The sequence below is a fragment of the Bufo bufo genome, chromosome 3 (genome assembly GCF_905171765.1).
Source record: "Bufo bufo chromosome 3, aBufBuf1.1, whole genome shotgun sequence".
NCBI lineage: Eukaryota > Metazoa > Chordata > Amphibia > Anura > Bufonidae > Bufo > Bufo bufo.
Window position 1 is genome coordinate 88,507,293 of NC_053391.1, and position 27,974 is coordinate 88,535,266.

The 27,974-nt window shown below is 42.7% G+C and overlaps 1 protein-coding gene across 1 annotated transcript in view; it reads left to right on the forward strand.

The window, feature by feature from the left end:
- Positions 1-504: 504 nt before the first annotated feature.
- The window catches only part of ADGRG7 (adhesion G protein-coupled receptor G7), a 47,988-nt gene continuing 20,518 nt past the window's right edge, over positions 505-27,974 (forward strand). Inside the window, exons 1-8 of the mRNA XM_040422105.1 lie at positions 505-550; positions 958-1,065; positions 5,618-5,772; positions 5,969-6,154; positions 8,142-8,251; positions 11,987-12,318; positions 19,323-19,398; positions 27,758-27,916. Coding sequence (XP_040278039.1) covers positions 505-550; positions 958-1,065; positions 5,618-5,772; positions 5,969-6,154; positions 8,142-8,251; positions 11,987-12,318; positions 19,323-19,398; positions 27,758-27,916 — 1,172 coding nt within the window. The remainder of the gene's footprint in view (positions 551-957; positions 1,066-5,617; positions 5,773-5,968; positions 6,155-8,141; positions 8,252-11,986; positions 12,319-19,322; positions 19,399-27,757; positions 27,917-27,974) is intronic.

Consider the following 27,974-nt stretch of genomic DNA (forward strand, 5'->3'; position numbering starts at 1 on the left):
AAAAGTTTAAATAAAAAAAGGTTTATTAAATAAAAATCAAGAAAATTACCTATTGTTTAAATCATATTTTTATGTTTAACATTTTTAAAGAGTTTTTGATGATGTTATTTTTCATTTTCCATGTCACTATATTTAAACAAAAAACATAAAATCCTGCAGTTTTCGCACTGGCCACTAAGCCTAATAATATACCCCACTACTTGGTCTGTACAGATCACTTTACTACAGTTACCTTCTTATCTATCATTCTAATCCTGCCTGTAATGATATCACCTCTGCGTATAGATAAAACAGGATCCTCCATTCACAATAGGTGATTGTCAGAGCTTATCTATTCTTTCATTGTACAACAACCTCTGCACAGGTCACAGAGCATGCCTAGAAAACTCTCCCATAGAAGTCAATGAGGTCCCCTCCTGACCATTGTGTCTATGGACCACGGGGCTGCCATAAAGAATTTTTTTTAAATGGCTTCTAAATGCTGTTAAGAACAGCATAGGCAAGATGGCCACCCCTATTATCATGTTCAGTAAACAGAATAAAGAAATCTGTAATCAGAAAATAAAAACAGATTAGAAAAAAAAACAGGCTTGTCACTAAGGGGTTAAGTTCATGCAATGCTGAATATTTTTCACTGTTATAGTGATCAAGGGAACCTTGGCATAGTGGAAGACCCTATAACCTCTATGTGGCTTTGGAGAGATCATGTTAGTCCATCCACTTTGCAACTTGGTAGAGAAAAAGATGTGTTGACCTCACATCTCCAGAGGAACTATATTGTTAGGAAGTCAGTGGGTGGAAATTGGCCCTAATTTATTATAAACAGCAGGTCCTTCTGTCCTGAGCAGCCAGCAGCATAATTGTAATCTTTAGGGTCCATTCTTTTGTCACTGATGTGATTATGCTTTATATCTGGATTCGATACTCCATGATTTTCTTTCTGTGTGTATACCGTAGGTTTCACAGAAGATCTGGTGTCCAGTAGAGTCATTGTAGATAATAACACATCACAGTTTGTACTCAATGAAACAGCAGAAGTTCAGGTTTTTCTCAAGCCAGTAGGAGGTAAGTACCTAAGGCTATGACCTATGGGGTCAATTAAGGGGGGCCTTCAGCTGATGACCCGATCAAACTTTGCCAGAGATCATCCTATATTGAGAGGGCAAATAAATAGCTCCTCCTGTCAAAAGATTGTGGGCTTCAGCTGATAAAAGTAAATCCTTTATCCCTTAAACCTAATATTTTTTACTTAGAACTAAATTTAGTTTTAAGAAGTATTAAACTAAGTAAATACCTTACTTCTATAGGGTTGTGAATACCTTTACCTTCTGCCCAGTGCAGTTTTGTAATAGAGACCTTGTATGGTTCCATCTCATCAAATACGTTGATGTTTTGAAATGTACTGTACAAAATAGGCAATGTGGACATATTGCATACAATAAAATTTACCTCAGCGTGAAAAGTAATTGATATTTTATACCAAATTAATTTTTAGGTCCAAAATTCTGGGCTAATTAATTTCTAAATAATTATTTCTCTTGAAGAAGTGAAGTGGCCTTGGAGTCATAGGGGGGAATTTATCCGACATTGCTTGATAAATTTGGCACATCTTTAAAGATAACTTGGGTCATTTATCAAACTGGTGTAAAGTAGAACTGGCTTAGTTGCCCATAGCAACCAATCAGATGCCACCTTAAATTTTTGACAGCTCCTTTGGAAAATGAAAGGTAGAATCTGATTGGTTACTATGGGCAACTAAGCCAGTTTTACTTTACACCAGTTCGATAAATGACCCCAAACATGTCTACAGATTTCACTCTAGTGTTTACGTCACTCCGATACTGGAATAAGATTGTACCACCATTTAATAAATCTCGCATATACCTACTCACTTAGTTAACCATGCCAGCATTCCCACCCACTTTTCAAAAATGGCAAGAGCAGCAGAGAATCTAAACTTCAAACCAAGACTGTCATTGTGGTGTCAGCTTCCATACAGCCTGAGATAGAACATTTAGAAACATGGTTAGGAATGAGATCTGCAGGTAATACTTTTAGCTTTCAAACAAGATCTTGCCAGTCTTGATCCTCTGATCAGAAACAATTTATTATGTATATTTAACTTTCTGGTGTTAATTATTGTAAATCTGGTGGTCAGCGGAGGCCACTTCACTTCGTATTACCTTTCTTACCATAAAAAAGTTAATATTTTATCCCCATCATTTTTCACTTAAAGGGTTTCTATCACTTCGTATGACATAATTAGCTGTCAGACACTAGCGATCTGCTAGTGTCTGCTCTGGCCAACCATCCTACTATAATCACTTGTGGGGCAGCGGTTTTGCTAAAAAACTAACTTTTATAAATATGCTAATGAGCCTCTAGGTGCTATGTGGGCGTCATTAGCACCTAGAGGCTCCGTCTACCTTCATACACAGCCGCCGCCCAGCGCGTCCCTCCAGCCCGCCCATGTCCTCCTCCGTGTGACGCAGCGGACGAGTTCTCGCGCATGCGCCGTGCGCGGCTGTATTCGGCGCATTTGAGATCTCAGCTCGGAGCGGTCAGACATTCAATGCGCATGCGCCGAATACAGCCGCGCATGCGCATTGAATGTCTGACCGCTCCGAGCTGAGATCTCAAATGCGCCGAATACAGCCGCGCACGGCGCATGCGCGAGAACTCGTCCGCTGCGTCACACGGAGGAGGACATGGGCGGGCTGGAGGGACGCGCTGGGCGGCGGCTGTGTATGAAGGTAGACGGAGCCTCTAGGTGCTAATGACGCCCACATAGCACCTAGAGGCTCATTAGCATATTTATAAAAGTTAGTTTTTTAGCAAAACCGCTGCCCCACAAGTGATTATAGTAGGATGGTTGGCCAGAGCAGACACTAGCAGATCGCTAGTGTCTGACAGCTAATTATGTCATACGAAGTGATAGAAACCCTTTAAAACCCCATAATGACAGAATGTCAGACATCTTTGCTAATTTATTCTACAGGAAAAACTAAAATCTTGCATTGACATCTTGCAAGTCTTCAGATCCTTTACTCACTACATAGTTGAAGCACCTTTGACAGCGATTACAGCCTCCAGTCTTCTTGGGTATGCTGCCACTAGGTTTGCACACCTGGGGATTTGGGAATTTTCTACCATTTTTCTCTGCAGATCCTCTCAACTCTGTCAGGTTCAGGGGTGGACTGGCCATAGATCATACATGGAAATCTCCAGGTGGGAAGATGCCCAGGGGGGGTCACACGAGTCCTCCTCAGGCCGCTGGGTACGTAACCATCTGTCGCTTTCAACATTAATTAATATCAAGTAATTATGTACCCAGCCGTGTACCACAGGTGCCCTCTTGAATTCAACTGTATCACCATTACCCATGGCTTTCTGCCTCACTGTTCACCCTCATAGGAAACAGGCCACTAGACTTGAAGCCTATGAGGCAGTATACAAATGGCACAGGTATGCAGGCATCTAAGGCCTCAGGGCTGGAAGATGCCTGTGTCCTGCAGTGCAGATGGTATAGAAAAACCTGCCTAATTGTGTTACTCCCACCTTCTGTCAACTGGAATAGGCCACTTTTACTTTTTTCCAGGGTCACTTTAAGTTGCCAGTCTGCCCCTGGTCAGGATGAATGGGGGCCATCGGTAGACAGCCATTTTTAGTTCCCTCCAGAGATTGATGTTAAGTTAAAGTCAAAGCTCCCTCTGGGCCACTCAAGGACATTTACAAAGTTGTCCCTAAGCTATTCTTGTGTTGTCTAGGCAGTGTGCTTAGGTTTATTATCTTGTTGGAATGTGATCCTTTGGCCCAGTCTGAGTTCCAAAGCACTCTGGATTGGGATTTCATAAAGAACATCTGTTTACTTTGCCACATTCAGCGTTGGCTTAACTCTGAACTGTCTCCCTGTTCCAGCCACTGAAAAAAAACTCCAGATCATGATGCTGCCACAACCATGCGTCACTGTAGGGATGATAATAATAGATGATTAGCAGTGCCTGATTTCCTCCAGACATAGCTCTTAGAATTGAGACCAAAAAGTTCAATCTTGGTTTCATCAGACTAGAGAATCTTGTTTCTCCTGGTTAGAGAGTCCTTTAGGTGCTTTTCTTTTTTCCAAACTTTCATGTGTTTTTTACTGAGGAGATGGTTCTTTCTGGCCATTCTGCCGAGATTTGTGGAATGCTGCAGTTATGGTTGACCTTCTAGAAGTTTCTCCCGTCTGCAGAGGATCTTGGAGCTCAGCCAGAGTGACCATTGAGTTCTTGGTCACCTCTCTTACCAAAGCCCATTACTTAGTTTGGTGGCATGGCGAGCTCTAAGAAAAGCCCTGGTTATTCCAAAATTCTTCTATTTAAGAATTAGAGGCCACTGTGCTGTTGGGAACTTTCAGTATAGCAGAATAGTTTGTACCCTTCTCCAGATGTGTGCCTCCACACATGCCTGTCTCTGAGTTCTACAGGCAGTTCTTTTCTCCTTATGGCTTGGTTGTTGCTCTTATATGCATTGTCAGCTGTGAGATTTTATATAGACAGGGCTGTGTCTTTCTAAGTCATGTCCAATCAACTAAATTTACCAATAAAGATGTAGAAACATCTCAAAGATAATCAAAAGAAATGTGAGGCCCCCAGAATTTATTTGAAGTGTCATAGCAAAGGGTCTGAATATCCATGCACAATTTTAGTTTTTCCTTTTTAATAAATTAGCAAACATTTCTAAAATTCTTTTCTCTCTTTCTTATTAAGAATGATTGGGTAAAACATACTTTTTTTATTTTTTTTTATTAAAAAGTGAAATGGTCTGAAGACTCTCAAAGTATTGTAATTTGTGAGTCTTTAAGGCTACTTTCACACTAGCATTTTAGTTTTCCGGTTTTGAAATTCGTCATAGGGGCTCAATACCGGAAAAAACGCTTCAGTTTTGTCCCCATTCATTGTCAATGGGGACAAAACTGAACTGAACAGAATGGAATGCTCCAAAATGCATTCTGTTCCGTTTAGTTGTGTTCCCATTCCGGAGAGCAAACAGCAACATGTTGTAGTTTGCTTTTCGTCCTAGGATGCGGAGCAAGACAAATCCGTCATGACCCCCAATGCAAGTCAATGGGGACGGATCCGTTTTCTCTGACACAATCTGCCACAGTAGAAAACAGATCCATCCTCCATTGACTTTCAATGGAGTTCATGACAGATCCGTCTTGGCAATGTTAAAGATAATACAACCGGATCCGTTCATAATGGATGCAGTTGGTTGTATTATCAGTAACGGAAGCGTTTTTTGATGAACCCTGTTGGATCCAGCAAAAACGCTAGTGTGGAAGTAGCCGAACTATACTTTTGAGGCATAATAGAGTGCTTAAATTTCCCCTATATGTCTAGCTGCTATACAACCTGAGATAGCGCTGATGGGGATTGGGAAATCAAATGAAATGATCTTCAATTTTGTAGTTTCAACATAATTAACTGGTACTGTAGCTATTAGGTGCCAAGTGCATCAGGATAAAATGTATTACACTAAAAAGTTTTTTTTTCTTTATTTACATACAGGTCATTTATACCAGGATAAAAACTAATAATACATGTTCTAAACTTTTGCTTCTTTTTTTCTCGTGCAGAAATATATGATAATGACACTGTTGGATTTGTTCTGTACCAGAATGATAACTTATTCCCATCTAAACATGAAAAAAAATTGGGGTTTCGAAAGAAGATCATTTCAGCCAGTATTTCTAGAGCACGTGCAAATGTTGAATTCAGCTTCAATCATCAGGTGCATTTTTTTAATTATGGCTTTATTTCGGAGGATTATACTTTATTGTGCCCCCTGAGTTTTGCTGACCACAGATGTATCAGTGTAGCGGGTTTGCATAAATATTTGCCGACCCACAAAACATGACTTTTGGCTCATACTGTTGTTTTTATCTGAATAAAATACTTTATTTCCTTCTGGATTTATTTCATTATAGTTTGATCCATCATATACTCTGGTTCAATATGCTTGCGTTTTCTGGGACTATGAATGGAACGAATGGAATACAACCGGCTGCCAGAAGAAAATTTCAAACCAGATGTCACCAAATGAGACCTCTTCAAATTCCATCATATCATTACAGTGTACCTGTCATCATACAACTAACTTTGCTGTTTTAATGGTATGTTAATTTAGTTCTATTATGTTCAGAAATCAACCATCCCCCCACACTTAGGAACACAGTAGAGATGTAGCAGGAACACTTAGTCCCTGGTGTTGGATAGAGCCCAAGTTCTCCTCTGCCACATAAAATGACCCTGTTACAGATTTTGCATCGAGGCCCAGGAGCTTTGAATTATGCCTCTGCCCCCACTCACAAATGAAATCTAAAGTACATTAGGCTCCATACATCTCTAGATATTATGTATGATTCCATTATTCACTGCTTTTCCTTAATGCTTCATGCACATGTCCATATTTTTTTTCTGCATTTAATCTGCACTTTTTGTGAATTGGATGTGGACCCATTCATTGCTGTATGCTCTCCGCATGTCCGTCCTGCAAAATAATAGAACATGTTCTATTCTTGTCTGTTTTGCAGAAATTGCGGGATACACTCGTCCGGTATCCGTATTTTGCGGATCTGCAGTTTGCGGACTACAAAATACATACGGTCATGTGCATGAGGCCCGATAGTGAGGAAACCTGTTGCTAGAGTTTGCAAATACTGTATGCCATCAGTGTTAGGCTACTTTCACACTAGCGTTTGGGTGTCCGCTTGTGAGCTCCGTTTGAAGGGGCTCACAAGCGGCCCCGAACGCATCCGTATTGCCCTAATGCATTCTGAGTGGAGCCGGATCCGCTCAAGAATGCATCAGTCTGGCGGCGTTCAGCCTCCGCTCCGCTCAGCAAGCGGACACCTGAACGCTGCTTGCAGCGTTCGGGTGTCCGCCTGGCCGTGCAGAGGCAAGCGGATCCGTCCAGACTTACAATGTAAGTCAATGGGGACGGATCCGTTTGAAGATGACACAATATGGCTCACTCTTCAAACGGATCCGTCCCCATTGACTTTCAATGTAAAGTCTGGACGGATCCGCTCAGGCTACTTTCACACTTAGAATTTTTTTTAAACTATAATGCAGACGGATCTGTTCTGAACGGATCCAAACGTCTGCATTATAGGAGCGGATCCGTCTGTGCAGACATCAGACGGACCCGCTCCGAACGGTAGTGTGAAAGTAGCCTTAGTCGGGTGGTTTTGCAAAATGCAATTTTAGGGGTAGCATAGGCACAAATAAGCATATTTTAGCACATGCCCACGAAGCCTCATTTTTAAATTCTGATAAGTCACATAGATGTGTCAGGAGATAGGCTTGGTGGGAACCCTTCACTAGAATTAAGGGATTGCATATTTATTACAGTCCTATTACTTTTAAAAGGATACAGAGATCTCCAAGTAATGGCGAGGAACGGTCAAGCATAGAAGCCTCGGTGTTCTATAGATCAGCAGGGGTAATAATAGAAATGTTTTTTTCTTTCCTTACTGTTTGAGTTTTAGCATTGTAAGGCAATCTTCACACCCGATGTGCTCACTGTAGTTTTGCATCTGTGGTATTTAACTGCAGCTGCCGTATGTAGGAGCGTAATAAACAAGTATTTATAGACTACCATTCACACATCACATCTGTTGGAGCTTGAAGCCTTATCTATAAACCACATAATGAGGTGATTCTAGCATTTCTAATTAAATGCTTCCCTTTTTACTTTCTAACGGTTCTAGCGAAAATTCTGTGTAAAAAAACGGATGTGCCACAACACAAGATAGTCATAGGAATTAGCAGCGTGGGTAGTTGCTCAGAAGCATATTACAACAGTGGGGGACTGGCCTTAGGTTGGATAATTCCCTCTTCAGCTTCTTCTATAGATGACCCTGCTCCCACATTAGCACCTTTGGCGCCCCCTTTACTATAATCAGGAACTGCACACTGTGCCATAAGGGCGGCCTTATAGAAGCTGTTATGATCTTACACACCAACAGCCATTGCCTGTGGTCCGTAAATAAATGTTTTTAGCAATGGACTAACTACTATGTCTACATTGGAATTGCTGCACCAAGGTCAATTATTACTACTGATATTACAATATGTATATTTGTGTTTTTTACTTAGAAATTTAAAGAAAACATACATTTTGCTTCCTTGAACATTGTGTCTGTGATTGGTTGTGCGCTTTCTGTGACTGGACTAAGCATAACTGTTATATTTTTATTCTATGCCAGGTAAGTTGTTAAAAACACCAATCCTGAAGATTTTTTTTAATTTTCCAACTCAGGGGAGATGGAAACTGGGGAGGTCACCTCTCACTCATGCTCTAGGACAGAAAAGGCTTGTTAGCCTCTTGCCTCTGTATCCCAATAGAAGATCTCAATTGCCTTTTGTCCCTGGGTAGACAGAGTGTGTACCTCATGTTGTAATGCAGCACGTGCTGCAGCTGAATACTGCATCTCAAGTTGGGTCGCACAATATATGAGGCTACTTGAGTCACCAACATGGCTGCTGCTGAGCATTGTGTGACAGTGAACACAGAACACGTGACTTAAAAGGAATGCCCGCTTTGGACAATATGGGAGGACATTAATCAAGACTGATGTATTGTACCCCGGTCTTAGTTCCCCCTGTGCTTCTGGAGGACGAAAAAGTTTTTGCAGACGCCTGTGATATATTTGGGGCATCTTATGGCCATGCCATGCGACACACTTATATCTACAGCAGCCTCCTAGCTCCCATTGATTTAAGTCTTTCTTCACGTCAAAAAATGGGAAGAAAGATAAATGTTGAGGGATTTTGGCACCACCCACTCCTCGCCCATGGCACGCCCCATTTTATGAAATGGGAAATGTTGCACATTTTGCAGCACAAGTGGCTTGCGAGAAAATGTGCAACCTATTTACACCATAAATAGGTTAGTAAATGTTCCCCCTATGTTTTCATTGAAAGGATCCCCCCAACAGTGAACTGATCACAGGGTGTCCCACTTGGACCTTCAGCAATCTGCTGCAATCTACAAGGTAACCTGGAAGAAAATGTTCAATCATTCAGGGGGAAATGCAGTTCCTATGTAGAGTGTGAACATGCCAGGTCCTCCAGAATGTGGGAGACTCCGTGAAGAGGATTTATAATAAGAAATCTTTGCTGTAATTTGCACAAAATGTATCAAATGTTGCACAATGTTTTATCAGTTTGGTGCCCCTTTAAAGTTTTTTTTTCAGGATGAACATATTGATGACCTATCGTGAGCATACTCACCGATCAGGTGTTAGCGGAAATAACAGTGCTTGGAGCTAGAACACCACAGATCTGTACTCTGTGTAGTGGCCATTCTTAATTTCTGCAGCTCGGTTTCTATTCACGTGATCAGCTGCACTACCAGAGAACAGCCACCATACAGTGTAGAACGCTGTGGTGTTCCAGCTCCACACACTGTTCCCTTCTGGAATTACAGCTGTCGCTAACATCTGATCATGGTGATGTCAGGAGTCAGACTCTCACCAATCTCATATTGTCCTGTAGATGTGTCATCAATATGTGGGTACCGGAAAACTCCTTTAAGTCGAACACTGATTTCTTGTGATGTTACTCTATTTTCTTTTCCCTTCACTGGGGTCACACAAAAAAAGTCACAAAAGTGCCAAAGCCCTATGGTTTAATCTTTTTGGAACTTTAACTCTGGAGTTCAGGCTTGATGAATTCCCCCCTTTATTTTTAGATTAGGGTCCTAAATTACGGTCCCCCTTCTACTAATTCAAAATTCCCAAACAGAGTATATGAAAATGAACTTTTTCTCTACATACTAATTAATCAGTAAACAATGTATAATATATCACCTACATACAGTATAACATAGTAACATAGTATATAAGGTCGAAAAAAGACATTTGTCCATCCACTTCAGCCTGTTATCCTGCAAGTTGATCCAGAGGAAGGCAAAAAGAAACCCTGTGAGGTAGAAGCCAATTTTCCCCACTTAAGAAGAAAAGAATTCCTTCCTGACTCCAATCAGGCAATCAGAATAACTCCCTGGATCAACGACCCATCTCTAGTAGCTATAGCCTGTAATATTATTACACTCCAGAAATACATCCAGGCCCCTCTTGAACTCTTTTATTGTACTCACCATCACCACCTCCTCAGGCAGAGAGCTCCATAGTCTCACTGCTCTTACTGTAAAGAATCCTCTTCTATGTTTGTGTACAAACCTTCTTTCCTCCAGACGCAGAGGATGTCCCCTCGTCACAGTCACAGTTCTGGGGATAAATAGATGATGGGAGAGATCTCTGTACTGACCCCTGATACATTTATACATAGTAATTAGATCTCCCCTCAGTCGTCTTTTTTCAAAAAAGTAAATAACCCTAATGTTAATAATCTTTCAGGGTACTGTAGTTGCCCCATTCCAGTTATTACTTTAGTTGCCCTCCTCTGGACCCTCTCAAGCTCTGCTATGTCTGCCTTGTTCACAGGAGCCCAGAACTGTACACAGTACTCCATGTGTAGTCTGACTAGTGATTTGTAAAGGGGTAGGACTATGTTCTCATCACGGGCATCTATGCCCCTTTTGATGCAACCCATTATCTTATTGGCCTTGGCAGCAGCTGCCTGACATTGGTATTTACAGCTTAGTTTGCTGTTCACAAAAATTTCTAGGTCCTTTTCCATGTCAGTGTTACCGAGTGTTTTACCATTTAGTATGTACGGGTGACTTACATTATTCCTTCCCATGTGCATAACCTTACATTTGTCAGTGTTAAACCTCATCTGCCACTTTTCTGCCCAAGCCTCCAATCTATCCAGATCCCTCTGTAGTAGTATACTGTCCTCTTCAGTGTTAATTACTTTACACAGTTTAGTGTCATCTGCAAAAAAAATATTTTACTGTGCAAGCCTTCTACAAGATCATTAATAAATAGTGACAGTGACCCAATCTGAGTGTGTACCGTTAATAACCACCCTCTGTTTTCCATTATTGAGCCAGTTACTTACCCACATACAGACATTTTCTCCCAGTCCAAGCATTCTCGTTTTATATACTAACCTTTTATGCGGTACAGTGTCACATGCTTTGGAGAAGTCCAGATACACGACCTCCATTGATTCGCTGCTGTCAAGTCTAGACCTTAACTCCTCATAGAAACTGATTAAATTAGTTTGACATGACCGTCCCTCATGAAGCCATGCTGATATGGCGTTATTTGCTTATTTTCCTTGAGGTACTCCAAAATAGCATCTTTTAGAAAACCTTCAAACCGTTTACCCACGACAGATGTTAAACTTACCGGCCTATAGTTTCCGGGCTTTGTTTTTGGACCCTTTTTGAATATTGGCACTATATTAGCTATGCGCCATTCCTGTAGGACTCTCCCTGTCAGTATAGAGTCCGCAAATATCAGAAATAAGGGTCTGGCTATGACACTACTTAATTCTCTTAGGATACAGGGGTGTATGCCATTTGACTATTTTAATCTTTTTAAGTCGCTGCTGTACTTCTTCCTGGGTCAGACAGGACACTTTTAATGGGGAATTAACTTTTACATTCTGCATTACATCTGACAGTTTATTTTCTTCAGTGAATACAGTGGAGAAAAAAATATTTAATAGCTTTGCTTTCTCCTCATCGCTCCCTGCAACTCCCCCCTCATTACTGTGTAGAGGGCCGACACCTTCAGATTTATACTTTTTACCATTTATATAATTTAAAAACATTTTAGGGTTAGTTTTACTCTCCTTTAGCAATTAATCTCTCGGTCTCTAGTTTGGTTTCATTTATTAGTTCTTTACATTTTAAATTTTTTTCCTTATTTTTCAGTGCTTCCTCGCTACCCTCCTGTTTTAGTCATTGAAATGCTTTCTTTTTGTCATTTATTATTTTCTTTACAGTTCAATTTATCCACATTGGTTTATATTTGCAGTTGGAATTTTCCGTTCATCACTTCTGTTTGACCATTTTATATTTCCAGGAAGAAAAAGTCAATTTCATGGATTCTGATAAGTTTCTGCTCATCTCTGCTGATCTTCTACATCATCTTTATTGTTGCAATGGAGACATCAGAATACACAGTTGTCTCTGCAAATCCAAACCAGGATTCTTCAGAAAACAGCTTTTTTTGGAGTGACCTAGAGAAGGTGTATGATGGAATGTGTACGGGGCTGGCTGCTCTGCAGCACTACTTCCTACTGACAACATTTGTACTGACGGCACTATTGGGAGTGGAATTTTATTTCCGCATTATTGCTGCCTCTCATTATTTGCCTGAGCATTTTATAACAAGTGCACTCGTAATTGGATGGGGTAAATTATCTATATCTGTTTCTACCATTTACATTATTGTTATTTGTTTATGTATGTTTAATAAGAACTAGAATCTAAAATTTGGAAATTAGATTTTTCAGGATTAGAATTTTGTGTAATTCGATTCTTGAGAGTCAAGGAGGGGAAAGAGCTAGAGACACAGAGACTTTTCTGGCAGTTCTGTTCTGAATAAAGTTGGAGCTTTGTTTTTCTGATACAGAGCTCCAAATCCCCCTGGGGTATTTTAGGAGCTTACTGCATACCAACCAATTATTGAGTTCTATGTAAAGAAGTATGCATTATTCTCCTAAGCTCCTTCTAGTGGTGACTGCACGCTGCCAGCCTGTTAACTTTTAAATCAAGTTTTAGATTTGAGACTCTGGTCTAAAAACAAAACTCTGGCCACTAGAAGGATACATTATGAAATTTAGCACAAAATGTTAAAGGGGTTTTCCAGGATTTTAATATTGATGACCTATCCTCAGGATACGTCATTAATATCAGATCGGCGGGGGTCCAACACCCGGCACCCCCGCCAAACAGCTGGTTGAAGGTAAGGCCGCACTATGTGCGAGCGCAGCCTTCCCTTGTTTGTTTACCTGCTCACCATCGAAAGGGCATCGGTGAACAGGTGTAATTACAACCCATCCCATTAATTTCATTGGGACAGCTCATTCCGATTCAAGTGTATAGGAACAAGCCATCCCATTGAACTTTCCCCTGCTCACCGATGCGCTGTCGCGGAGCGTGGCCTTCCCTTTAACCGGCTGATTGGCAGGGGTGCTGGCTGTTGGACCCCCACCAATCTGTTATTGATGACCTATCTTGAGGATAGGTCATCAATATTAAAATCCTGGAAAACCCCTTTAAGTCAATTTACATAAAATAAAATGTACTCAAGGGTCGATATCGCTTTAAAGGGATTATCTGCCACATTATCCATACAAACGTTAGATATTTGGAAGGCCAGCAGCTGTGACCTTACCTCTCTGAAGAACAATAGAACAATATCGCTTTAAATCAAGTGATGGCTGAACATGCCAGTGATTGGTTGATTGGGCATTTGCTGGCAGTGCCTGTGCATCAGGACAGGACCAGGAAGTAGAGACCATTGAGGATCTGATTGTCACGGCTGTATGTGAGCAACAAGAGCATACACAGTTAATAGAGCTACTGACCGGACCCAAACTAGGGAGGATAAAGGGTGACCCCTGTCAGACCCTCAAAGCTCTCCCTATGCTGCTAAAGCACATGCCCGGATCCAAATGGTGGAACGGGGCATGCCCACGTACCTAAGACTGATGACCACTGTAACCCCTACAATAGTGGAAGGGGCACGGCCACCGGTGCCCTGCTCAGAATATGGAGGGAACCGTGGCCGCCTTAGATCCAGTCAGAAAATAAACGGATACACTACAATGTCTGCACACTTAGCTGAAGGTGATGCAGCCGCAGAGAAGACGGATCCAAGGACAGCTGGCAATATCCGGAGTGCTTGCTGCAGCAGAACACAGGTCCAGTGAAATGATAGCTAACAAGTGAAGATACTCAAGCAAGAGCTACAACTCAAATGAGAACTATAATCCACAACCTAGAAAGGAGGAGGGGTAATTTAAAGGCAGGGAAATCAAACGCAGGAGGAACAGCTGGGAGGACTCCTCCAAGCTCTAGTAGTGACATCATCACAGGGGTGGAGAAACAGAGCTGTGAGAACGTCTTAAAACTCTGGTAGTGACAGTACCCCCCCCTCTACGGGTGGACTCCGGACACCCAGGACCCACCTTCTCAGGATGAGCCCTATCCTCTCCTCAGGAACCCACATCCTCTCCTCAGGACCATAACCCTTCCAATGAACGAGGTACTGAAGAGAACCGCGGACAATGCGAGAGTCCACAATTCTGGAAACCTCAAACTCCAGATTGCCATCAACCAAAATCGGAGGAGGAGGCAAAGAGGAGGGTACCGTGGGCTGGACATATGGTTTTAAGAGAGATCTGTGAAATACATTATGTATCTTCCAAACCCGTGGAAGATCAAGACGGAAGGCAACAGGATTGATGACTGACAAGATTTTATAAGGCCCAATAAACTTGGGACCCAATTTCCAGGAGGGAACCTTCAGTTTAATATTTCTTGTAGACAACCACACCAGATCACCCACATTCAGGTCCGGACCAGGCACACGTCTCTTATCAGCCACACGCTTATACTTCTCACTCATCTTTCTAAGATTACTCTGAATCTTTTGCCAAATGGTAGACAAGGACGAGGAAAATCTCTCCTCCTCAGGTAAACCAGAAAGAGCCCCTCCCGAGAATGTCCCAAACTGCGGATGGAACCCATATGCACCAAAGAATGGTGACTTATCAGAAGATTCCTGACTACGGTTGTTCAGAGCAAACTCAGCAAGAGGGAGAAATGAACACCAATCCTCCTGGTTCTCTGCCACAAAACAGCGCAAATATGTCTCCAGATTCTGATTGAGGCGCTCAGTCTGACCATTCGACTGCGGGTGAAAAGCAGAAGAGAAGGACAGCCGAACCCCCAGGCGAGAACAGAAAGCCTTCCAGAACCTGGACACAAACTGCGTGCCTCTATCGGAAACAATATCAGAGGGAATGCCGTGCAATTTAACAATATGGTCGACAAAAGCTTGCGCCAACGTTTTAGCATTGGGTAAACCAGGGAAAGGTACGAAATGAGCCATCTTGCTAAAACGGTCCACCACCACCAGGATCACCGACTTCCCTGAGGAACGAGGAAGATCCGTAATAAAGTCCATGGACAGGTGTGTCCAAGGACGGGAAGGTATGGGTAACGGGAGAAGGGAACCTGAAGGCCGTGAACGAGGGACCTTAGCGCGAGCGCACGTCTCACAAGCAGCCACAAAACCCTCCACCGACTTACGAAGAGCCGGCCACCAAAATCTCCGAGCAATGAGATCTACCGTGGCTCTACTCCGGGGGTGACCAGCAAGAACAGTATCATGATGCTCCTTGAAGAGTTTGTCACGTAGCTCAGGAGGCACAAACAACTTCCCAGAAGGACAACGGGCAGGTGCCTCAGTCTGGGCAGCCTGGACCTCGGCCTCCAAATCGGAATATAGAGCAGAAACAACTACCCCCTCCGCCAAAATGGGACCCGGGTCCTCGGAGTTTCCTCCTCCCGGAAAACAGCGAGAGAGAGCATCAGCCTTCACATTTTTGATCCCAGGGCGGAATGTAACGACAAAATTGAATCTGGAGAAGAACAGAGACCATCTGGCCTGTCTCGGATTCATACGCCTGGTCGACTCCAAGTATGCCAGATTCTTATGGTCGGTAAAAACGGTGATAGGGTGCCTGGCCCCCTCCAACCAATGGCACCATTCCTCGAAAGCCAATTTGATGGCCAACAACTCCCTATCTCCCACATCATAGTTTCTCTCTGCCGGGGAGAGTTTTTTAGAGAAAAAGGCACAGGGTCGCCATTTGGCAGGAGAAGGGCCCTGGGACAAAACCGCACCCACACCCACCTCGGAAGCATCCACCTCAACAATAAAAGGTAAGGAAACATCGGGATGCACCAAGACGGGAGCAGACGCAAAACTCTCTTTAATCTTAGAAAAAGCTGCAAGCGCCTCCTCCGACCAAGAGGAAAAATCCGCCCCCTTTTTTGTCATGTCAGTAAGGGGTTTGACAACAGAGGAATAATTCAAAATGAACTTTCTGTAATAGTTCTCAAAACCCAGAAAGCGCATCAATGCCTTCTGATTCTCAGGAAGCTCCCACTCAAGTACAGCACAGACCTTCTCGGGATCCATGCGAAAACCAGAAGCAGAGAGGAGAAAACCCAGAAATTGAATCTCCGATACCATAAAAAGACATTTCTCCAGCTTGGCGTACAATTTATTTTCCCGCAGAATCTGCAGAACCTGAAAAAGATGATCCTGATGGGTCTGAACATCAGGGGAAAAAATCTAAATATCATCAAGATACACCAATACAAATTTCCCCATTAAATGGTAGAAAATACTATTAACAAAATGCTGAAAGACGGCCGGAGCATTCATCAGGCCGAATGGCATAACGAGATTCTCGAAATGCCCGTTAGGAGTATTAAAGGCTGTTTTCCATTCATCCCCCTCTCTGACCCTGACCAGGTTGTACGCGCCTCTCAAATCCAATTTGGAAAAAACCTTGGCCCCAACAATTTGGTTGAAGAGGTCCGGGATCAGAGGAAGGGGATAGGGATCGCGAATCGTGATACGGTTCAGCTCCCTAAAATCTAGGCAAGGTCTCAGAGAGCCATCTTTTTTTTAACAAAAAAAAAAACCTGCGGCAACAGGTGATTTTGAGGGACGAATATGCCCCTTATCGAGACTCTCGGAGATATAGGTTCGCATTGCGATTCTTTCCGGTTGTGAGAGATTGTAGAGGCGTGCTTTTGGCAGCTTGGCGCCGGGAATGAGGTTAATGGGACAGTCAAACTCCCGGTGAGGAGGTAGCTCCTGAACACCGCTCTCGGAAAACACGTCCGAGAAATCAGAGAGAAATGATGGCACAGTTTTAGTAGACACCTCTGCAAAAGTCGCTGTGAGACAATTCTCTCTACAAAAGTCACTCCACTCATTTATTTGCCTTCCTTGCCAATCAATAGTGGGGTTATGTCTAGTGAGCCAGGGTAACCCCAAAACTAGAGGAGAAGGCAATCCGTTAAGGACAAAACAAGATATATCCTCCACATGAGTGTCACCTACAGCTAGCCGGATATTGTGAACAATGCCCTTCAGGGATCTCTGTGAGAGTGGAGCAGAGTCAATAGCAAAAACAGGTATATCCTTTTCTAATGTGCAAACCTGAAAACCATGCATGGCTACAAATTGAGTGTCAATAAGATTGACGGCCGCTCCACTATCGACAAAAATCTCACAAGAAATGACTTTGCTCTCTAGCGCCACCCTGGCAGACAGGAGAAAACGGGAACTGCAGGTCAGAGGAAAAGCATCAATTCCTACATCAACTTTGCCCAAAGTAGCAGATGAAGCAGAATATGATGATTTACCTTTTGAGGTATTTCTCTTATTATTGCTCTTAGTACAGTTCAAGAATCTCCTAGACGGACAAACATTTGCCAAATGAGCTATGCCCCCACAACAAAAACACACCATACTCTGAGGACTAAATCCTCTTTTATCAGGGGCAAGTCGACCTAGCTGCATGGGCTCCTCCTCAGAGGGGAGCGAGACAGGATGAGGCCCCTGCACACTGAATGAGTCCGCACCACTGCCCCTAGACTGACAATGGCTGGACAGAGAGGTCTCGTTTCTTTCTCTTAGACGCCTGTCAAGGCGTACCGCCAATGACATGGCAGACTCTAAGGACGTTGGTCTCTCATGGAAAGCAAACGCATCTTTCAATCTCTCTGAGAGACCATGACAGAACTGACTCCGGAGTGCAGCATCATTTCAACCTGAATCAGCTGCCCATCTCCAAAATTCAGAACAATAAAGCTCTGCAGACAGTTTGTTCTGGCATAAAACATGTAAGTTAGATTCGGCCAGAGCAACACGATCCGGGCCATCATATATCTGCCCCAGGGCCACAAAAAATCTTTCCACGGATCGAAGGGAGGGATCCCCTGATGGCAGCGAAAAAGCCCAAGTCTGAGCATTACCCCTGAGCAGGGAGATGACAATCCTCACCCTCTGCTCCTCCTTACCAGAGGAGTGGGGACACAAGCAAAAATGGAGTTTGCATGCCTCTCTGAAGCGAACAAAATTCTCACTGCCCCCGGAGAACGTTTCTGGAAGTGAGACCTTTGGCTCGCAACAGACTCCATGAGCCGGAGCAGAGCCCAATGCTTGAAGCTGAGACATAGATTGACGGAGATCCGCTACTTCCAAAGAAAGACCCTGCATGCGGTCAAAAAGGCCAGAAAGCGGATCCATGTCAAAAAAGGACGGTTTTGGTGGATTATAATGTCACGGCTGTATGTGAGCAACAAGAGCATACACAGTTAATAGAGCTACTGACCGGACCCAAACTAGGGAGGATAAAGGGTGACCCCTGTCAGACCCTTAAAGCTCTCCCTATGCTGCTAAAGCACATGCCCGGATCCAAATGGTGGAACGGGGCATGCCCACGTATCTAAGACTGATGACCACTGTAACCCCTACAATAGTGGAAGGGGCACGGCCACCGGTGCCCTGCTCGGAATATGGAGGGAACCATGGCCACCTCAGATCCAGTCAGAAAATAAACGGATACACTACAATGTCTGCACACTTAGCTGAAGGTGCTGCAGCCGCAGAGAAGACGGATCCAAGGACAGCTGGCAATATCCGGAGTGCTTGCTGCAGCAGAACACAGGTCCAGTGAAATGATAGCTAACAAGTGAAGATACTCAAGCAAGAGCTACAACTCAAATGAGAACTATAATCCACAACCTAGAAAGGAGGAGGGGTAATTTAAAGGCAGGGAAATCAAACGCAGGAGGAACAGCTGGGAGGACTCCTCCAAGCTCTAGTAGTGACATCATCACAGGGGTGGAGAAACAGAGCTGTGAGAACGTCTCAAAACTCTGGTAGTGACACTGATAAGGGTTGGAACGGGAGTGGAAGAGGATCAAGAAGATGAGTATCACTTTTATTTATTAAGCCCTTTGCCCATAATTTTTCCCTGCTGGACAACCACTTTAACCTGATAAGGACCAGGATGTGCCATCCATGGTCCTGGGCTTGAAACCCTTGCCATTGTAAATGTACAAAATGGCTTTAAAGCATCTGATCCTGCAATCTAGCAGGTTGGGTTCCTGACTGTTAGGAACCCACTTGAATACTTAATTTTTTTTGTGAAAAGTAATTTATGCAATAATGAACTATAAAGAAACAAAATAAAAAGTCTGGTCATTTAGGACCAAAATATCCTGGACAGGGTAATTACACAGAATGTTTCACTTGCCTTAGAGACATTGTCATATACGTACAATAATATTAAATTAAAATTCATTTTCTGTGTCCTCAGGACTCCCTGCAATAATTGTCGCAATAACAATTGCAGCAACGTACCCAGGACAAAACAACTATAACCGAAAGGAATTGTAAGTATACTAATAATGCTCAACATTTTATCATTCCAAACCTCGAGCTCCTGAAGTCAATGTCATGACTTGTGCATACAGCACTGTATGTTTAAATTGCTTTTCTATAGAAGATACTTCATGAAGGTGATAATTCAGTGAGATTTACTATAACGTAAGGACAAATGGCAGGTACCATCCAATACTTGCGGTCAATGCAGGGCCTAAAGGCTGATACAGTGATTAGATACAGTGATTAAAAGGGCTGTAACTTCAAGGGGTTGTCTCACTTCGGCAAATAGCATTTAACATGTAAAGAATGTAAATACAAGGTAGTTACCAATGTACTTTGATTTTCCATATTGCCTACTTTGCTAACTATGGTAGATTCATTTTTCCATCATATTATAAACTGCTTGCTTCCATGTGCAGCACTCCATGGGTGAGACGTCAGCCAGTGGGTCCCTTTAAGATGTTATCAGTGCTTAAAGGTTTTTGTCGTGACACCAGTTGCATTTCAGCAACGAGAGACTAGGTCCCCCTAAGTAGTTGGTACTGGTGGTACCCAGGTGTAGGAATGCCAGAGTGGTGTAAGGGTTGCCTATAGTGTCCCTTTAGGTGCGGCTTCTGCACTTGTCACGGTGCTGATACCTGGATATCCTGAATCCCGGGCGTAGTCGCCCACAGCGGTGCAACTGAAATGGTTAGGTGGTAAGGATGAGGGTGAAATAACTTGAGTCCAGACTTGTATTAACGTTGAAAACAGCTTTACTTGAATTAACTTGGATCAGAGAACAATCTTCCAACTTTATCTTGGTTACCAGCAGCTTTTGCCATAAGTTTTAGCTGGTAAACACAATCAGCACTGCTCTATCTGTACTCCTTCAGCTCTGCTATGTTGGCTGCATTAAATAGAAACTTTTTCTCTGTGCTGAACTTAGCTTTTTGTAGTCTGACGATGTCTTCCTCTTGAACTGTATCTTTTATCTTTATCTTTGTCTTTATCCCTGTCTTATCCAGGGAATCTTTCCTCCTGGCCCTGAAGCTTGTAGCATTGGCCCTTAGGCCCAGCAGAGCAGAAAGTGCTCTGCTGACCGACACACAGCTTCCCCCTTACTCTCAAACTCTGCAGGCTCGTCCAGGAGGGACGACGGCCTGCTGCTTCCCCATACAGGGGCTACTCTGGACTAACTTCTAACTAACTTCTCGATGGTGAAAAAATACGTAACTGGTAGTTGTGCGCAGAATTTACTATCACTGAAGTCAACTACCTAAAATATAACTTTTAATGTAGAAATACTAAAAAATCACAATGAGCCCCTCACACGGGGACTAATATACATACAGACAAGCAGACAGACAATAAGGGGCTGTATAACGGTAATGGAGTGGGGGCAAGGCCAAAGGGGTCCCTAGTATATCCCTCATTTTAGTGCCCCCTGGAGCACCCCAAGCCGCTGTTCAGAAAGGACACACATCGTCGGATGAGTATAACGCTGCTTATCTTTATATATCTTTGTATTTGCATTTTTGTCGCAAGCTCAGTCTATACAGTTCCTTCTTAGCTGCATTATCGTTGTGCAACTCATTATATGTCTGACAGCTGGGTACCATCTTTTGGGTGCTCCAGCATTTTGGTTTATTCTGTTTTCTGTTTTTGATTGTCAATATGCATTCGCTGCGGAGGGGCAGCGCCTGACTTGGTTGTTTACTGGTTGTCTCCTGACGAACCTTATCCATAAGGGGAAACGCGTCGAGACGAGAACCATTCATTTAGACAATCATCTTGTATATTTTGGATTATATTGAATGACCCAGGCATCCATAAGGGTCCGTATTTGTTGCAAGGGTGTTTTAAGGACAGATAGGCTAGGCACGGGGACAGAGTGCTCCCACCATCTGGGTAAGCCCAAAGACACACAAGGTAAGCCCAAAGAGGAACAAGAGGACACATTAGTCAGAATTTTCAATCTCTCATCACACGCACTCACTAAAGCGGAAACTAGTCTACTACAGAAAGGTCTATCGTTCTGCCCCACCAGTAAATTTGACGAATTCGAATTGTTTGTTGACCTCAACACTTACATCCGCAAACTGACACTAACCAGACACTTTGAAATCCAAACGTCAAGACCAAAGATTCCACCACAGGTGACAACGGACAATGGAATCTCTTAGACCGATGGGAGCCCTGAAGCCATCAATACCGGGTTGAAACCTAAATCCATGTTCAACCCCACACACCACAGGGGGAGCCAAATAGAAGCATTCTCGGCCCTGGTCGCGAAAGACCTCAGGACCATAAATAGAGACCTGAAAATTCCCAACAACCTCAACAAAGATGAAAAAACCGCCCTAAAAAACCTTATGGCCAATAAGTCGCTTGTCATCAGGAATGCCGACAAGGGAGGTGGAATTGTGATCCAGGATAAGAAATGCTACCTGGAAGAAGCCTACAAGATTTTAAGCGATAAGGAGTACTATATAACTCTAGCAGAAAACCCATTAGGGGAAGACGCCAAGAAACTAACAGCACTCTTGAAAACAGCCGAAATAGAAAGAATACTATCCAAAAAAGAAAAAGATTATATCACAATAGACCATCCGAACCTAGCACTATTCTATCATCTACCAAAAATCCACAAATCCATCACCAATCCACCAGGAAGACCTATCATTTCCGGAATTTCCTCTTTAACATGCAACCTATCCCACTATATCGACATTCTGCTTCAAAAATACGTCACACAATTACCATCATACCTAAAGGACTCAGCCAGCCTCATCACCCTTCTCAAGGACATCGAATGGAAGGAATCCTACACCTGGGCCACATTAGACGTTTCTTCCCTGTACTCTAATATTCCACACACCACAGGAATCAATGCCATACGACAGGTGTTACAGCGAGACGTAAGCCTTCCAGACAAACAAAGCCAGTTTGTACTGGAAGCCATTGAGTTTATACTCAATCACAATATCTTCACCTTTGAGGACAGAATATACAAGCAGACGAAAGGGACCGCAATGGGGACGCGTTTTGCGCCGAGCTACGCAAATCTATATATGGGGGTCTTCGAGAAGCAATACATCCACAATGGGCAGCCTTGGCGAAATAAATTAATCTTCTACAGACGTTATATTGACGACCTACTATTCATTTGGGACGGAAGTATAGAAGACATCAACAAATTCACCACTCACTTGAACAATAACGACTTCAACCTCACCTTCACAGCAAATTATTCAAAAACATCCGTTGAATACTTAGACCTAGTCCTCTCGTCCAGGAACAACCACATTGAAACCAAAACCTTTTTCAAAAAAGTTGATGGAAATAGCTACTTAGACTACCAGAGCGCACACCACAAAAAATGGAAAAACAATGTCCCTTTCAGTCAGTTCAAACGCATCCGTAGAAACTGTACTAATGACGAAGATTTCAAACAACAAAGCCAAATTATCAAAAAGAGATTCTTAAACAAAGGGTACCCCAGTGGAGTCATCAAGGCGGCCCTCAAGCGGACACAAGGATACACACAAGAAAACTGCCTATCCTCAAAAACCGAAGAGGTCGGTTTAAAAACCACCAAGAAATATCAAACCTCCTTCACCACCACATTTAACACCAACCATAATATCTTGCGCAATATTTTTTCAAAACATTGGCCTATCCTACAAGCAGATCCGTTTTTAAAAAAACACATCCAATCAAAACCCCAAATAACTTTCAGAAGAGCACAAACTCTCAAAAACCTCATCGCCCCCAGTCGTTTACGGTCCCAAAAGACAAATACACCATCCACAGTAACCATGTTCCCCCAAGTCCTTGGAAGCTTCAAGTGCGGACACCGCCGATGCAAATGCTGCAATAACATCTCCTCCCGAGTCACCAATTTTGTTAGCAATGTCACCGGAGAACAATTCAAAATTGAAAATTTCCTAAACTGCTCGTCCTCCTATGTCATCTATTTGCTGGAATGCACCTGCGGATTACAATATATAGGCCGCACTACCATGACTCTGAGAGAGAGAATAAATAAACACCGGTGGAACATCACTAACGGCTTCATAAAACATGGAGTCTCACGACATTTTCTCAATTGCCATAACAAAAATCCTGTGGACCTTTCAATAACACCAATAGAACAAATCCCGACCACCTGCACCAACCGGTACCAAAAATTAAGAAGAAAAGAAATGTTTTGGATATTCAAATTACAGACAATAGAACCGTATGGTCTTAACGAATCCCTTGAAAGCAATTGCTTCTAATAGCCAAAACACCCCCCCCCCCCCCCCTCTGCCAACACACACACTCCTAAACCATCACCTATCGTGCTCACACTGGCATTCATATGCAGACGCTTGTGTATGTGTACGTGTATGTATGCGGGTATTCATATATGGATACCAAACCAACTCACACCGGTGTCCGCGTGCACGTGTGTGTGCACACACATATACGGGTTGTGTATGTGTGTATATACATGCGTAAAAACACCCCCTCTCATCAACCATCACTTTATTACTTTGACCACCTCCATCATTCAATCCAGTCCATTATCATTTCATCATTTTATCATCTCCATCACCATCAATATCACCATACACCATCACCTACACCATCACACAATAAATATCCACCATGTAGTCACATAAACTGATCCCCTCTACCACCATTGCAATAATCATCATCATCATCAGGGGTGCCATTATCATTAACACCATCGTCATCTACTATCACCCACATTCACCACCACACTCCGTTACCCTTAGGCCGTCGCCCCCCCAATCAACCTCATCCCATCCCATCCCAAGTTTGTCCACCCATGTATCATCAATCACCCACACCACTGACCATATTCATACATCCTACACCCACACACCCTTTCCCCGACATCAGTGCATAACCGCCGACATTAGCGCAACAACATCAGGTCACTGAGCGCACCGACACCAACAGAGTTCACCGCAGCAGCCCGCAAGTAGCTCCGCCCCCCGCCTTCCCACATCCCCCAATGAACTGCCAGCTAGCTGCCACACCTCCCCCAGAGCGCACGAACACATAGAACCTCCACCGCAGCAGTCCGTGTACAGCCCCGCCCCTCGCCTCTTCACATCCTCCAATCATATGCCGGCATACTGCCACACCTCCTCCCTCTGTTCGGCTCTTAAAGCGCGCGCTTGCACACACATGGCAAGCCGCGCTACACAAGGACAGGACCCGGCACCAGGTAACATCATATACCCACACAATTATGCCATTATATCCGGATAGTTTAATTATTAGATAATCAAATAGCCACAATTAGTCAAATCAACCTCCCAGACCAATTTGAACTAATAACTCACATGGCTAATAATGTCTTTCCCCTTATTCTCACTCTAGAAATTGGACCAGCCCTGCCAATCGTGTATGCCCGGCCCTAAGGTAACTGCCTCCATCTTCTCTCCCCCATGTGCCTCCCCCCACCACCCACATATACCATCACATCCTTTTGACTATTGCAAATGTGCATTTATGTATTTGTGTATTTATATGTATGAGTTTGTATGAGTACAATCAATCATGTACCCCCTGACAGATGCACCCTCAGTCACATTCATTCATTATTATTATTATCATTATTATATATCATTATTATATTCTATCCTTTATGTTTAGTTTTTAGTTTTATGTTTAGTTTTTAGTTTTTAATATTTATAATAATATTACATTAGTCTATCCGTTCTCTCTGTACCTAGGCCACCACGTCAACCACGGCCTCCTCTTGCTTTTTAAAATTTTTTTTTACCGTATATTTTAATCTCACATTTATCTGATCTATTATTATATTATGATCTGCTAGTATTGTCAATCGCGTACCTCTATACATGTGTCTATGTATATGTGTGTGTGTATGTAACTATGCATGTATATATATATATATATATATGTATGTTGTTTTATCCTTATGTATTATTTTCTGATTCCATCGCTTCACATACTACTGTTTCTTTTAGACTTGACAAAGGAGTATTTTTACTCCGAAACGCGTTGTCACCTGAACAAATAAATATTTCCAAAAAAACGACCTTCGCTATTGTGGTTTTGCGCCAAAAGGTATCACAGTGTGTACAAGCTAGTACACAGCCCTTATATGGGCAGAGAATAGGTAAGGGATACCCTAGGGATAAACTAGGGACTCCTATGGCCTTGCCCCCACTCCATTACCGTTATACATCTTCTGGTCCTGAATAAGCCCCTTATTGTCTGTCTGTCTGTCTGTATGTATAATAGTCCCCGTGTGAGGGGCTCATTGTGATTTTTTTGTATTTCTACATTAAAAGTTATATTTTAGGTAGTTGACTTCAGTGATAGTAACTTCTAACTAACACCTCCCTCTCCAGAGAGGGCTGGAATGGATAGAAGGTTCCACTCCAGGGAAACTAGCTCTGCCAATACTGCCACCATCTGCTGGTGAATCAGGTACATTACACTTAAACAGTTATTTATAAGGAAATATGAATACACATTATGCAGGACATAGCAATAAATATGCAAGATGATACAGAATCAACCATAAGAGATAGTGGCGGTGCGCAAAAAGGTGGTAATGCCACTCTGGGGCGTTACACATGGTTACAACCACCCGGCAATCCAGCAAGATGACCATGCTTGCACATTACAGAAAAATGTGTTGGACTGTGTGTACCCCCACAGTCCCAGCCACTAGTGATACCTGTGCTTTTTTCTATATTGTGCAAGCACGACCACCACTGGTGGATTACAGGGTGGTCGTAACCATGGAAACGAGCAGTGTATAATGTATTAACTTTCTTTGCATCATAAATGCTATTCACTGAAGTGAGACAACCCCTTTAATGTAAATCAGATAATAATAATAATAATAGTTATTGCATTATTTTTTATAAGCAATTGCTCCCATGCAGTGGCACTCTATATAATCTTACATAAAACAATGTGACAAAAAAAAGTATTACAAAAAGGGATTTATAGCCCAAATCTGGGTGACACCTTTAAAGAGGACCTGTCACCTCTTCTGACATGTCTGTTTTAAAGTAAATTCCGTATTTTTCGCCTTATAAGACGCACCTAGGTTTTAGAGGAGGACAATAAGAAAAAAATATTTTTCATTAGACCTCAGATCGGAACTCCAATCAGACCCCCAATGTTAATCAGACCTCAGCTGACAGCCCCAATAAGACCTCAGATCAGACCCCCAATCAGACCTCAGCTCAGTCCCCAATGTGAATGACCCCCAATCAGACCTGAGATAAGAGTCCCATGCCTCTTATCAGCCCCCATATGCCTCTCATCAGCCCCCATACGCCTCTCATCAGCTCCCATATGCCTCTCATCAGCCCCCATGCCACAGAGCACATAAAATAAAATAAAACACTTACCTCTCTTGCTCAGGACGCCGCCACTCCTTACCTCCAGCAATCTGTCACCTGATGCGCACAGCGTGAGGGCGCTCTGTGACGCAGCCATAGAACCGACAGCGGAGGACTAGGAAGGGGTGAGTACAGAGCCTTCACGCCTCCCGATCCTCCGGTACTAATAAGCGCTGCCATAATAAAAAGCGCTCATTAGTATTCACCCCATAAGACGCAGTGACATTCCCCCTCACTTTTGGGGAAAAAGATACGTCTCATGGGGCAAAAAATACAGTACTTGCGTTTCCCATTATAAACCTATTTGGAGCAGCTTTTCTTACACTGTCAGCAAGGATTGCATAGTGTTTTGGGACACACCCTATTGACATGTGTAATGGTAACACAAAATTGTCAGTTTATTCATACATTTCCAGGAGCAATAACGGTGGAATGGCTCATTTCAGAGTTTTTAGTTGAGCTGAAATGGTTTCCATTTTTGGTTACATACAATTTAAAGTTTAACTTTATTAACTCCTTCTAGGGGGAAATGGAAAAAAAAACACAATTCCCCCTTTTCCCCTGAATAAGGTGCTAACCTAATTCTGTGCATTGTACCCATAAGAAATATGTATAGGTCTTTTAATCTTTACTACTTCTGCACACAAAAACACTTTTTAAAAAGGAAAACAATTGTTTTTGTGACACCATATGCCAAGAGCTCTAACTTTTTTTTATTTTTGGGTTTGCTTTAACTTGTATCATTGTAGGATACCTACAACTTCTTGATTGCTTTTTACTTATTTTTTTCTGGGATGCAGGCTCAGCAAAAAACAATCCTGGCATTCTTTTTTATGTGATCGCTGGGTACAATGATACTAATCATTTATACTTAATTTTTTGGCATAAGGAGATTCTTATTTTTGGGAATATTTTTAAACATGTTTGTCTATTTCAATTAATTTTGATATTAATTACAGCTTATTCTGCCTATTTACAGCTGCTGGCTTCTTGCTGAAAATAAAGAAAAGCAGTTTGATATTTCGAAGCCAATGTTATGGTCTTTTCTCCTGCCTGTTGGCCTCATCCTTATAGCGAATATATGCATTGTGATAGGAGTTGTGTTAACAATTTGGAAAAACAAGCCAGAACTAACAAGGTAACTGGTATATGTAGATATCAGGGGCAGAATGGTCAGGCAAGTGTTTGGGCATTGG